Raw genomic sequence first — 13,646 nt, forward strand, 5'->3', positions numbered from 1 at the left:
CTTAAACAGTGGCACCACGTTTGCTAACCTCCACTCTTCCGGCACCTCACCTGTGACTATCGATGATACAAATATCTTGGCAAGAGGCCCAGCAATCACTTCTCACTCCAAAATCTCTACTTTGTCTTCATTTTGATGTGAATTACAGGCTACCAAACAGTACTGGATGAGGCTGTGGGATATATATATAGCCCATTCAGAGACATAATGGAGGCTTCATGTCTAAAATGCCCTAACTTGTCTGCCCTCTTTACAAATGCTGATTGATTGATTGATCTCCTGTGCATTTCTTTGAATTTTCTCTTTACTTGAAGGGAAAAGAAACAGCACTGCTGAATACAGTTCTATGAAATAAAGCATACAGAAATATTAACATGGAGCTTACACAGGAAATAATGGCTATAAGTTAGATTGGCTGTGAAAGCAGACACCCATAACTTATCCAGGCAAAAACATTCACAATCAGCAATACAAGGCCAGTTTTGCTCATTAATATTTTACTATATTGTTGACACACTATCCTGCCCAGGGACTATACATATTAATGTTCCAGCATACTACATCTTAAGTAAAGATGCCACTGATTTGTTACTGAGCCAGAATGGTTATTTTTCTTCCTCTTTCTGCGAGGAAACAAACTATAGAGGGAATCCATGACTCCTGTTCCTTCATGGAGTTCTGAAGAAGGGTCACTGGACGCAAAATGTTAACTCTGCTTTCTCTCCACAGATGTTACCAGACCTGTTGGGTTTCTCCAGCAACTTTTTTTTTGTTTCAGATGTAGAGCTATTTCACCCACTGTAAAGTCAGTGCAGCTGCTTCTGACTCCTTATAGTCACAATGTGTTGAGCTGTTGTAAACTGCACTATCTTTATTGCAACTGTTTTAAACAGTACTCTTTCCACTTTAGGTGCCAACAGGAGAATTAATGCCAGGCTTATTGTTACCTAGAGATGTACAGCATGGAAACAGACCCTTTTTCTAACTCATCCAAGCTGATGATATCCTATAATAATCTAGTCCTATTTGCCAGCATTTCGCCCATTTTCCTCTAAACCCTTCCTATTCATAAACCCATCCAGATGCTTTTTCAATGTTGCAATTGTACCAGCCTCCATCGCTTGCTCTGGCAGCTCATTCCGTACATACACCACCCTCTGCATGAAAAAGCTACCTTTTGGGTCCCCTTTAACTCTTCCCCCCTCTCACCTTAAACCTATGCCCTCGAGTTTTAGACTCTCCTACCCTGGGAAAAAGACTTTGGCTATTCATCCAATTCACACCCTTCATGATTTTATAAACCTCTGGTCTATAAACCCCTCAGCCTCTGATCCTCCAAGGAAAATAGTTCCAGGTTATTTGGCTTCTCCCTACAGCTTAAACCCTCCAAACCTGGCAATATCCTTGTAAACCTTTTCTGCACCCTTGGGACGGCAGGTGGCTCAGTATTAGCACTGCTGTGTCACAGCACCAGGGACATGGGTTCGATTCCAGCCTCGAGCAACTGTCTGTGAGAAGTTTTCACATTCTCTCAGTGTCAGTGTGGGTTTCCACTGGGTGCTCCAGTTTCCTCCCACAATTTAAAGATGTGCAGGTTAGGTGAATTGGCTATGCTAAATTGCACACAGTACTCAGGGATCGGTAGGTTAGGTGCATTAGTCAGGGGTAAATGTACAGTAATAGGATAGGGGAATGAGTTTGGGAGGGTTACTCGTCAGAGGGTCGGTGTGGACTTTGTTGGGTCAAATGGCCTATTTCCACACTGTAGGGATTCTATGATTCTTTCAATCACATAACATTTTTCCAATAACAGGGAGTGCAAAATTGAACCCAGTATTCGAGAAGTGGCCTAATCAATGTCCTGTACAGCTGCAACATACTCCCAATTCCTATACTCAATGCACTGACCAATAAGGCAAGTACACCAAACACCTTCACCACCCTGTCTATCTGCGACTCCACCTTCAAGGAACCATGAACCTGCGCTCCAAAGTCTCTTTGTTCGGCAACACTCTCCAGAACCTTACCATTAAGTAAACAAGTTCTTCCTTGGTTTGCCTTTCCAAAATGCAACATCTCACATTTATCAAAAATAAAATCATTTGCCACTCTTTGGCCCAATGGCCCATCTGTTCAAGATTCAGAGATAACCTTCTTTGCTGTCCACTACACCACCAATTTTGGTGTTATCTGCAAATTTCCAAACCAAACCTCCTATATTCATATCCAAATCATTTACGCAAAGGACAAAAAACAGTGAACCCAGCTCTGATCTTTGCAGCACACTGCTGGTCACAGGCCTCCATTCTGAAAGACCATCCTCCTCCACCACTATTTGTCTCCTACCTTCAAGCCAATTTTGTATCCAAATGACCAGCTCTCCCCGAATTCCATGTGATCTAACCTTGCTAACCAGTCTACCACGCAGAACTTCATTGAACGCCTTGCTGAAGTCCATATGGACAATATCCACTGCTCTGCCTTCATTAGTCTTCTTTGTCACTTCTTCAAGAAACTCAACCAAATTAGTGAGACATGATTTCCCATGCACAAAGCCACACTGATTATTCCTAATCAGTTCTTGCTTTTCCAAATACATGTAAACCCTGTCCCTCAGAATCCCCTCCAAAACTAACCCACCACTGACATCAGGCTCACAAGTCTGTAGTTCCCTGGCTTTTCCTTACCACCTTTTTTAAATAATGGCAACAGATTAGCTAACCTCCAGTGTTCTGGCATCTCAACGTGGCTATCCATGATACAAATATCTCAGCAAGGGGCCCAGCAATCACTTTCCTAGCTTCCCACAAAGTCTGGTCTTGGTCAGGTCCTGGGGATTTATCTACCCTTATGTGTTTTAAGATATTCTTAATATGGGCACTTCTCAAGCTTCAAACAGGCTTGATTTTCTTTTGACTTGGCTTGTTGTTTGTTGATCAGGCTTTTGGGCATCTCCTAAGATCAAGAAGCACCAGCCTCCTATTCTGCCACTTCCTTTTATTTCTCAAAATATTACTTTACCAGGAATTTACCATTCCTAACATGAGATGAGCATTCTTGTATAATCCAAGCCAAAGTCTGTGTATCAAGAATCAACTTGTTCAGTCACAGAGAGCTGTGGCAGGAACTCACAACCCCAAGTTGATATCATGCTTAAACTGAGGGACAGATAACAGTGGCATCTACACAAAGTTATTTATGACTTCCCATCAAGCTATGAATTAATCAGACATTACAAACAGGAACCAGGCAAGCTCTTCACTTGTTTCGAGCCGTTCAGATATAAATTAAACTTGTACCAGAAAATCTAGTCTGAGCTGTTTTAATTACTCTGTATTTCTTTTCCAGAGTAAGATGCAAAATCCCCTTTGAATACCCAGTGAACAAGCGAAGTACACAGCCAAATCATCCCAATATTTTTCACCACACAAGCATTTATGGTGATCACAGCTTAAAACTTTGTTTGACTTTCCCTGTGAAACTCTGTGCAAATTGAGATCAACTAAGCAGACTTGTAATGCATTGTGGCAACTTCATACTCTTCATACATTAATTCATGCTTGTTGTATAAATTCATTGAGCCATCCAGTGGATGACACACTATAGCTCTTTAATTCACGATAAAGTTTGATGGTTGTAGTCATAAAGCCAGAATCCAATCTTTGTATTTAAGAGATTCCATCAAATAAGCAGGTTACTCCACCCTGCCTAGAACAATCTCACAGTCAACTTACCATGCTTAAGGCAAGGCTCCATTGCTCACATTTTTTTGTCATGACTCATGTAGCTGCAACCATTCAGGCAAGTGGAAAATATGCCATCATATGCTTTGAGGGGGCGGACAGGCTCTGGGGAGTCAGGATATGAGTCACTCACACAAAATATCCAACCTCTAACTTCTGTAGTGGCAAAGGCACGTCCACTTCAGCTTCCAGTCAATGCTGACCCCCAGTAGAAGACATTTGGCTGTGGAAATGCCATTTAATATAATGGGGTGATGACTAAAATACGCCTTAATGACCAGCTCCACTAAGGGAAAGTGTAACCTGCTCCCCTTAATATTCAATTACAATTAGTAAATCCCCCTACATCAACATTCATGAGGTCACTATTGACTTAAAACTTAACACAAACATTGTGCCGAAAGGGTAAGAAAGAAGCTGAGTATTCTGCATTTAATAACTCATCTCTGTTCCCCAAAGCTATGCTACCATTTATAAGGTACATGTCAGGACTGTAATGGAATACTCTTTATATCCACGATTGAATGCACCTCCAACAATACTCAATGTTTTACACCATATAGAGCAAAACAGCCTGCTTGATAACATCCCATCCACAACTGGAAAACACTGGCAGTATGTATCATCTATAAGACGCACTGCTGCAACTAGTCAAACCTGTTTTGACAGGACCTTCCAAACCTCTACCATCTAGATGGAGGACTCGATGAAGTCCTTCCCTATCAGAATTGTAACTGTACCTAAATCACTCAGAATAGAGCAGTTAAAGATGCCTCACCACCATTTCCTCAAGTTGGAGATGGTCATTGCTCAGCATGAGAGTGACACAAATGTTACCTTCTGTTGAATTCTGTCCAGAGCATGCGACAGAAGAGCATGAATTGCAACATTTTCTGAGTAATTATAAATGGAGCTGATTGATGAAACTTCAGTGAACAGCCCCATCTCTGACCTAATGATGGAGAGACATAACAAAGAGGCTTGCAAACAGGACGCAGAGGGTGATGTTGGAGAGTTATCTCTGTGACTGGAAGTTTATGACCAGCAATGTAACACAGGGATGAGTACTGGGACCCTTGCTGTTTGTTATGTACTTTAACAACTTGGATGTGAATACACAAATATAATTAGTAAGTTTACAGATGACACGAAAATTGGGGTGTTGATGATACTGGGGAAGGATGGTCTCAGACTTCAGTCTGGTATTGATCAGCAATGGTGGATGGAATGTAATCCTGATAGTTGTGAGGTGATGCATTTTGGGAGGTCTAAAAAGAGGATGTACACAATGAATGATAGGTCTCTAAGGATTAAGTGAGGTCTGCAGATGCTGGAGATCGGAGCTGAAAATGTGTTGCTGGAACAGCGCAGCAGGTCAGGCAGCATCCAGGGAACAGGAGAATCGACGTTTCAGGCATAAGCCCTTCTTCAGGTTTCCTGAAGAAGGGCTTATGCCCGAAACGTCGATTCTCCTGTTCCCTGGATGCTGCCTGACCTGCTGAGCTGTTCCAGCAACACATTTTCAGGTTTCTAAGGAATACTGAGGAACAAAGGGACCATGATGGTACAAGCCTACAGAACCCTGAAGGTATCAATACAGGCAACCGGGGTCATGAAAGTGGCAAATGGGATATTTGCCTTCATGAGCCGGGGCATACAAGACAGAAGCAGGGACGTCTTGTTGAATTAGAAGAGCAAGAAGGGGCCATGAAATGACCTTGGCAAGTAGAATCCCAAGGCATCCTATACACACTTTGAAAACAAGAGGATAACTAAGGAGAAGGTAGGACCACTCAAGGATAAAGGAGGGAATGTGCTTGGAGGCAGAGGATATGGGTCAGATCCTAAATGAGTAAGTTGCATTAGTATTCACCTAGGAGAAAGGATATAGAGGCTAGAGAGATTTGTGTGGAGCATGTTACAGCATTCTCAGATCAAGAAAGAAGTGGTGTTCAGTCTCTTGAAGAGCATTAAGATGGATAAGTCTCCAGGGCCAAATGATATCTACCCCAAGTTATTGAGAGAGATGCAAGAGAGGAGATCCCTGAGGATTTGACCAAAATCTTTGTATCCTTATTAGCCACTGGAGGGGTCCCAGAGGACTGGCGAGTAGCTAATGTTGTTCCTCTGTTCAAGAGGAAAATAGGGATAATCCAGGAAAATATAGACTGGTGAGTCTCACATCAGTGTTTGGGAAGCTATTGGACAGAATTCTTAAGGATGGGATTTATGCACATTTGGAAAAGCAGCATAATTAAGGACAGTCAACATGGCTTTGCGTGGAGCTGGTCACATCTTACTAACCTGATTGAATTTTTCAAGGAGGTGAAGAAGGTGATCGATCAATGTAGAGCAGTGTCTGTTGTTTACCGGGATATTAATAAGGCTATTGGCAAGGTCCCTCTGGTAGGCTCATCCAGAAGATTAAGATGCATGGGACCCATGGTGTCTTGGTTGTGTGGGTTCAGAGCTGGCTTGCCCATAGAAGGCAGACAGTAGTGGTGGAATGGTGTTTTCAGGATGGAGGTCCGTGACTAGTGGTGCTCTGCAGGGATCTGTACTGGGACCTCTGCTGTTTGCGATACACATAAATGACTTGGCTGAAAATGTAGATGGGTGGGTTAGTAAGTTAGCAGACAATATAAAGATCAGTGAAGTTGTGGATAGAGTAAAAGGTTGTCAATGGATACAGCAAGATATAGATCAGTTGCAGGTATGGGTGGAGAAATGGCAGATGGAGTTTAATCCAGGTAAGCATGAGGTGCTGCACTTTGGGACAGCAAATGTTGAAGTAATGGTAGGACCCTGAACAGCATTGATGTACACAAGGATCTTGGGGTTCAAGTTCTAGCTCCCTGAAAGTGGCCACTCAAGTAGATAGTGTGGAAAAGGCATATATATATATAGCATGCTTGCCTTTATTGGTCGAGGAATTGAGTACAAGAGTCAGGACGTCATGTTGCATCTTCATAAGACTTTGGTTAGGCCACACCCGAGGGTATTGCGTTCGATTCTAATTGCCATGTTATAGGAAGGTTGTGGAGGCTTTGGAGAGGTTTACTAGGATGCCTGGATTAGTGGGTGTGAGCTATAAGGAGAGGCCAGAAAAAACCTGAGGCAGCAGAGACTGAGGGGAGACTTGATAGAAATCTATAAAATTATGAGATGCATTGATAGGGCTGATTGTCAGAATCTTTATCCCCTAAAGTTGAAATATCTAAAATGAGGAGACATGCACTTAAGGTGAGGGGAAAAGTTCAAAGGAAATGTGAGGGCAATTTTTTTTAAACAGAGAAAGTGGTAGGAGTGTGGAAACATGTTGCCAGAGGTGGCAGATACAATAGGGGCATTTAAGAAACCTTTAGAAAAGCACATGACTATGCAGGAATGGTGGGACATGAACCAAAGGCAGGCAGAAATGCTTAGTTTAATTTGATGTATGTTCAGTACAACATCTTGGGCAAAAAAGGGCCCGTTCCTGTGCTCTATTGTTCGATGTTCTATGTTGCAACTTTATAGAGCATTTGTTAGGCTAAAAATGGAATACTGCGTACAGTTCTGGTCACCACATGAAAAGAAGGATGTGAGTGCATTGGAGAGGGTGCAGAGGAAATTCACCAGAATGTTGCCTGGGATGGAAAGTCTCAGTTATGAGGAGTGTCTAGATTAGCTAGGTTGTTTTCTTTGGAGCAGAGGAGGCTGAGGGAGGGATCTGATTGAGCTATACAGGATTGAGAGAGGCATAGATAGGGTAGATTGTGAGAATTTTTACTTCATGGCATAAGGTTAAGGTGAAGAGTAAGTGGTTTAGAGAAGATCTGAGGAAAAATCTCGTCATGGAATGCACTGCCCGAGAGGGTGGCAGAATTTGAGAAGCATTTGGATGAGCACTTTAAAGCCAGAGCTTTGGATCAAATGCAGATAAATGGGATTAATATAGTCGGATGTTTGTTGGTTAGCATAGGCATGATGGGCCAAATAGCCTGTTGCTATGCCATATGACTAAATCAGATATTATGATCATATTTGCAGCAGTATTGTGAAGTAACTACAACACAGTCAAGCAAATACTGAAGGCACTTCATTCATCTGCAAGTTTAAAGGTTAGTTACGGAGGGTGTAATGTAAAACAGGGGAAAATCAACATAACTTACTTTCTGCTCTATTCATTTATCTCTGTCAATTGTAGGTATTGTGCAATTGTTTAATGATTTCTTTATTCTCTAGTTTAGATTTCCACAACTGAAAATCAAACCTACTTGTATTCAGATGGCATGTAACATGACATCTATGGTTTATATTAAAAATTCTCCCTTTAACACAAGACTAGGTATCAAAGTTGTTGTTAACAGGAAGTAACTCAAAGCAACTGTAGAATTTCCTGTTCAGAATTATTCCAGAACTCATGTGGGTTGTGAAAAGATTTTAAGAAGTCAATATCAGTTCTTAGCACTTCTAATTCTCTTCAGTTTTTAAAATATTTCTTTGGAGCCTGGCTATACAAGTGCCTTGCATGAAATCAGGTTTGAATGCAAGAATCATGAGCACTTGAGAATCTTTGACGCAGTTATTTCTGGTTAACTTTAGAAATATTGTTCAATCTTTTGAAAATGTATAGAAGAGTTATAAGGAAAGCCATGACAGTTCAGGACAGGTTGAGCCAACTAATGTTCTGAATAACGCCATCAATTGACAACATAGACTCAATATGTTTTCTATAATAATAATTTATAGACTCAGATGTACAGCACAGAGACAGACCCTTCAGTCCAACTCGCCACATCAACCAGATATCCTAAATTAATCTAGTCTCACTTGCCAGCACTTGAGCCATATCCCTTTAAATCCTTCCTATTCATATACCCATCCAAATGCCTTTTAAATGTTATAATTGTATCAACCTCTACCACTTCCTCTGGCAACTCATTCCATACCTCTGAAAAACGTTGCTGCTTTGCTCCCTTTTAAATCTTTCCTCACTCACCCTAAACCTATGCCCTCTAGTTCTAGACTCCCAGACCTCGTTTATTTACCTTATTCATCCCACTCATGATTTTATAAACCTCTATGAGGTCATCCCTCAGCCTCCGAAGCTCCAGTGAAGACAGCCCCAGCCTATTCAGCCTTTCCCTATAGCTCAAATCCTCCAACCCTGGCAATATCCTTGTAAATCTTTTCTGAACCCTTTCAAGTTTCACAACATATCTCAGATAGGAAGGAGACCAGAATTGCATGCAATATTCCAAAAGTGGTCGAGCCAATGTCCTGTGCAGCTGCAACATGACCTCCCAACTCCTGTACTCCATACTGATCAATAAAGGAAAGCATACTAAATGCCTTCTTCACTATCCTGTCTACCTATGACTCCACTTTCAAGGAGCTATGAACCTGCAATCCAAGGTCTATTTGTTCAGCAACACTCCCCAGGACCTTACCATTAAGTATATAAGTCTTGCCCTGATGTGCTTTTACAAAATGCAGTTATTGAAATTAAATTCCATCTGCCACTCCTCAGCCCATTGGTCCATGTGAACAAGATCCTATTGTCCTCGGAGGTAACCTTCATTGCTGTCCACTACATCTTCAATTTTGGTGTCATCTGCAAACTTACTAATTATACCTATGTTCACATCCAAATCATTTATATTAATGATGAAAAGTAGTGAACCCAGCAACAATCCTTGTGGCACTCCACTGGTCACAGGCCTCCAGTCTGAAAAACAACCCTCCACCATCACGCTCTGTCTTTTACCTCCAAGCCAGTTCTTTATCCAAAATGGCCCCTGTATTCCAATTGATCCAACCTAATTCAATGAAATTGCCCAAGTTTGAGAACAATGTAGCATTCTTCAACTGCCTGGAATGTGTTGAGCCTTGCCGAGCCTCTGAAATGTCCATTTTCTTCCACAACGAAGGATGCTCCAGTGTGGTTGATGACAGGGCCCTCAACCTGGTCCAACCCATCTCCTGCAGTTTGGCCCTCACTCCCTCTCCTTCATCCCACAACAATAATAGGGTTCCCCTTGTCCTTATGTATCATTCCCCTCCCAGCATCGACACCCACAAAATCATTAACTGCCATTTCTGCCAACTCCAGCAAGATGCCACCACCACATACTCCCCTCTCCTCTCTTATTTTGCCTTCCACAGGGACCGTTCTCCCTGGGGCATCCTGGTCCACTCTGCCTTCACTCCCGACAAGTCGCCACACATTGAAGGTGTAACACGTGCCCATTTATCTCCCCAGTATCCAAGGGCCCAAACATATTTTCCAGGTGAAGCAGCTCTTTACCTGCACTTCACCCAATCTAGTCTACTGCATTCGCTGCTCAAATGTGGTCTCCTCCATATTGGGGAAACTAAGCATAGACTGGGTGCCCGCTTCGCAGAACACTTCCATTCTGCCCACAAATATGACCCTGCGCTTCCAGTTGCCTGCCACTTCAATACACCACCCCATTCCCTGTCCAATATCTCTGTCTCAGTGTTCCAGCGAAGCTTAGTGCAAGCTGGAAGAACACCACCTCATTTTCCACTTGGGGACCTGCAGCCTTCTGGACTCAATATCAAATGTCCTAGCCCCCAACCCTACTCGAGGTCTTGATATCACAGTCTGCTAGTAACCCCTACCCAAATGTTAGTCACTAACAGTGTCCATTAACAGTTAGTCACCCATCAGACCAGATTGTTATCCATTTCTTTGTCTGTCCAACTGTTCTTCCCTTTCTTTGAGGTCTATCCCCAACTATTGTTTACTTCTTAGTCCCTTCCCCACCCCATCTTCGATATAAAAACCATTTTCCTAGCTATCATCAGTTCTCAGGAAGGGATACCAGACCCAAAATGTCAACTGATTTCTCTTCACACATACTGACAGACCTGCTGAGCTTTACCAGCAATTTCTATTTTTGTTTTCCATTTAGAGCATCACAGTTCATGGAATCATGGAATCCCTCCAGTGTGGAAACAGGTGGTTCGGCTAAACAACTCCATACCGACTCTCCAAAGAACATCCCACCCATACTCATTTCCCCACCAGATCCCTGTAATCCTGCATTTCCCACGGCTAATCCACCTAACTTACACATCCGTGGACACTATGGGCAATTCAGCACGGCCAATCCACCTATCCTGCACATCTTTGGACTATGGAAGGACGTGGGGCACCCAGAGGAACCCAATGGCAGTGGGAGAGGTGTAAACTCCACATAGACAGTTTTCAGAGGCAGGAATTGAACCCAGGTCACTGGCACTGTGTGGCATCAGTGCTAACCACTGAGCCACATTGCCACCTCTTTCGGTTTTTACCAAGCAAACAGATGTTAGATGCATTGAAATATATTAATGATGGGCTCAATTTCTGAAGTATCCCTCTATAAGATCTCTTACCATGGTATTAGGTAGGAATGGGGAACATTCCTCTGAGGATACTCTAGAGTCCCCAGATAAACTACTCTGCAGACCCAAGAGGAGCAGGAGTGCTCCTCCCTGTATCCTCAATGACTTCAGAGACCTTATGGTCATCTCAGCAGCACAACCTCCACTATCCAATAATTGTCACTTCCAAAGCCTCCTTTCTGAGCTAATCAGCCGGTCAGCTGCTTTCAGTTGCCTGAAAAAAAATTCTGGTCATGATTTGGTTCTCGATGGTGAGGTCAGTCATTTCTAAGTTTCCTTGGCACCCTCCAAATGATAGGAATTTTACCTAATGAGCACTTACAGAAACTACTTCTGTCGACAGAACAATAATAATTCAAATTCAGAAAACAAAAATCTGATAAGAGTCCTTGAATGAATATGCAGGTGAGTGAAACACATTGAACTTACTGTTACAAAGACATTTGCACAGAAAAAACTTCTCATTTGAAGTACTTCAATGAACTTCCAGAACATTTACTGAAGTATTATTTCAGGATTAAGAGCAAGTCACAAAAGGCTACATGACTTACCTACTACAAATGTTATGGCTCCTAGTACCACCACCAACACCAGCATCAAAGGAGCTATAAGTAACTTTCCAGCTGTAAAACAAAAATCGTTCTTAGAAAAATTGTATATAAAGACACAGCCTTCCTTCTCTATCACCTTAGTGATAAAGCACAAACCTATTTATAACTGCTACTCAAATTTGGGTGCAGACACACAAACAGAGTTTTGGTATCAGTTTACATGTCACTGATGTTGGCATCTAAACCTATCATAATATTGACAGTTAAGCTGACACTTGGAATATTAAAAATTGTACTTGCCTCATTTTATGTCCCAAAAAGCTCAACCAATTGTGCTGGAGAAGGGGGATCGCTTAATGCAAAACTGCAGGAATTGATACAACAATCATTTCTAAGTTGACTGCAACATTCCAATAATAAAAAAAGCCACAGCTGTTTCATTCTGTTTCTTTTCTAATTTTTCTGAAGGCATTGTGTTTTATTTGTGTCAATTTCTTTACAGTAAAGCACAACCACCTGATGAAGGAGCAGTGCTCCAAAAGTTAGTGCTTCCAAATAAACCTGTTGGACTATAACCCGGTGTTGTCATTTTTGACTTTGTACACCCCAGTCCAACACTGGCACCTCCAAATCTTTACAGGTAAAGAATTTACAGGGTGTCTGCGTGGATCATGACTAAGCCATTTCAATCCTCACTTATCCACCTCCTAGTTGTGGGATGGAAATTAGGGGTAACATGCAACCCGTGCTACGAATGTTATTGTGATTGGCTAACTCAGTGCCAACCACAATTTGAACCTAGGAACTGTTTCACCTGTAGAGATCAGCTAGTCACTGTCTTGACCATTTGCACTGTGAATGGAAAAGGTTAACTTCGTCATTTTAATCCAGCTGCTGGTGAACACAGACTCACAGCACAAAACAGCCTAGAATTTGGTACCACTTCACTGACTGGTAGAAGACATGGTTGAGTTTCTACTAGTGCAGTGGAGGTTACTTTTTTTGAGCTCTTGCCAATATTGAGCGCAATGTCTTTTTGCAGCAATAATGTAATTTAAGGTCATTAGAAATTACGAAGGATTTGCAAATGCTTGGGAAACACTGTATTCATTACCTAACCCCAGGCTTTAGAATTTTATAAAATCTTCCAGATATTTAACTAGCTGCATTATAAACCACCTTGCTCACAGTGCCAAGATTATTTCTTACTTCCTTACTTCCCATTATATATAACTCCATGTCTTTTATTGAAAAAAAAAATCAGGCAGGAATTTGCAATTAGACAACTGTTGAAGTAGTCTTTGAGTTTCTAAGTAACTCACAAAAAGGAGTATTTTTAGGAGCACAGAATTTTTCATTTGTAGATTCTAAAGTACATCTAACTTCCTTTGACAGTTATATTAGTCAAAGTGAGGGTGCAGTGGGGATAAAGGAACTGCAAAGACAGCGAGAGTCCAGCCAGGGGGAAGTGGTAAGATTGAGACCAACAGCAGCAATATGATTGGTACACAGGCAGTGACAGCATAACCAGCTGCTAACACATTGGGAGAAGCAATGCCCAGAGATTGCATTATTATGTTCTAGCAGCAGTAACTCTATGCTGATATTTGAGGGGCTGTCTGACATTGAGAATCCTCATTGTGCCATCAACCAACAAGTAGAAGCATCTCCTCGCCCCCCCCTCATCCTCCACCCCCCCAAGGTCAATTCTCCCTTGGTGATTTCAATGCCAGAGTTAAAAGGATACAAACCTCTGGCAAGGGGCATAGGCCAATGAAAGTGCAGGAAAAGCCATCAGCCACAGAGTCCTCTGCTTCCTGGCAAAATAGCCAGAATATTATCCTGTCATAACAAAACACTTGTGGTGTCAGAGAGGCTAATGCAAAAACTCATGATAACATCCTCACCCTAGACACTGGCGTTGGCTCAACTACTGCTGGATTGATCTTCACAT

The 13,646-nt window shown here is 42.1% G+C and overlaps 1 protein-coding gene across 1 annotated transcript in view; it reads right to left on the reverse strand.

Annotated features, from left to right (window-relative positions):
* The window catches only part of rnf217 (ring finger protein 217), an 85,562-nt gene that overhangs the window by 16,265 nt on the left and 55,651 nt on the right, over positions 1 to 13,646 (reverse strand). Inside the window, exon 5 of the mRNA XM_043684048.1 lies at positions 11,693 to 11,764. Coding sequence (XP_043539983.1) covers positions 11,693 to 11,764 — 72 coding nt within the window. The remainder of the gene's footprint in view (positions 1 to 11,692; positions 11,765 to 13,646) is intronic.

This window comes from Chiloscyllium plagiosum, chromosome 3 (assembly GCF_004010195.1).
Source record: "Chiloscyllium plagiosum isolate BGI_BamShark_2017 chromosome 3, ASM401019v2, whole genome shotgun sequence".
In the NCBI taxonomy this organism is placed as follows: Eukaryota; Metazoa; Chordata; class Chondrichthyes; order Orectolobiformes; family Hemiscylliidae; genus Chiloscyllium; species Chiloscyllium plagiosum.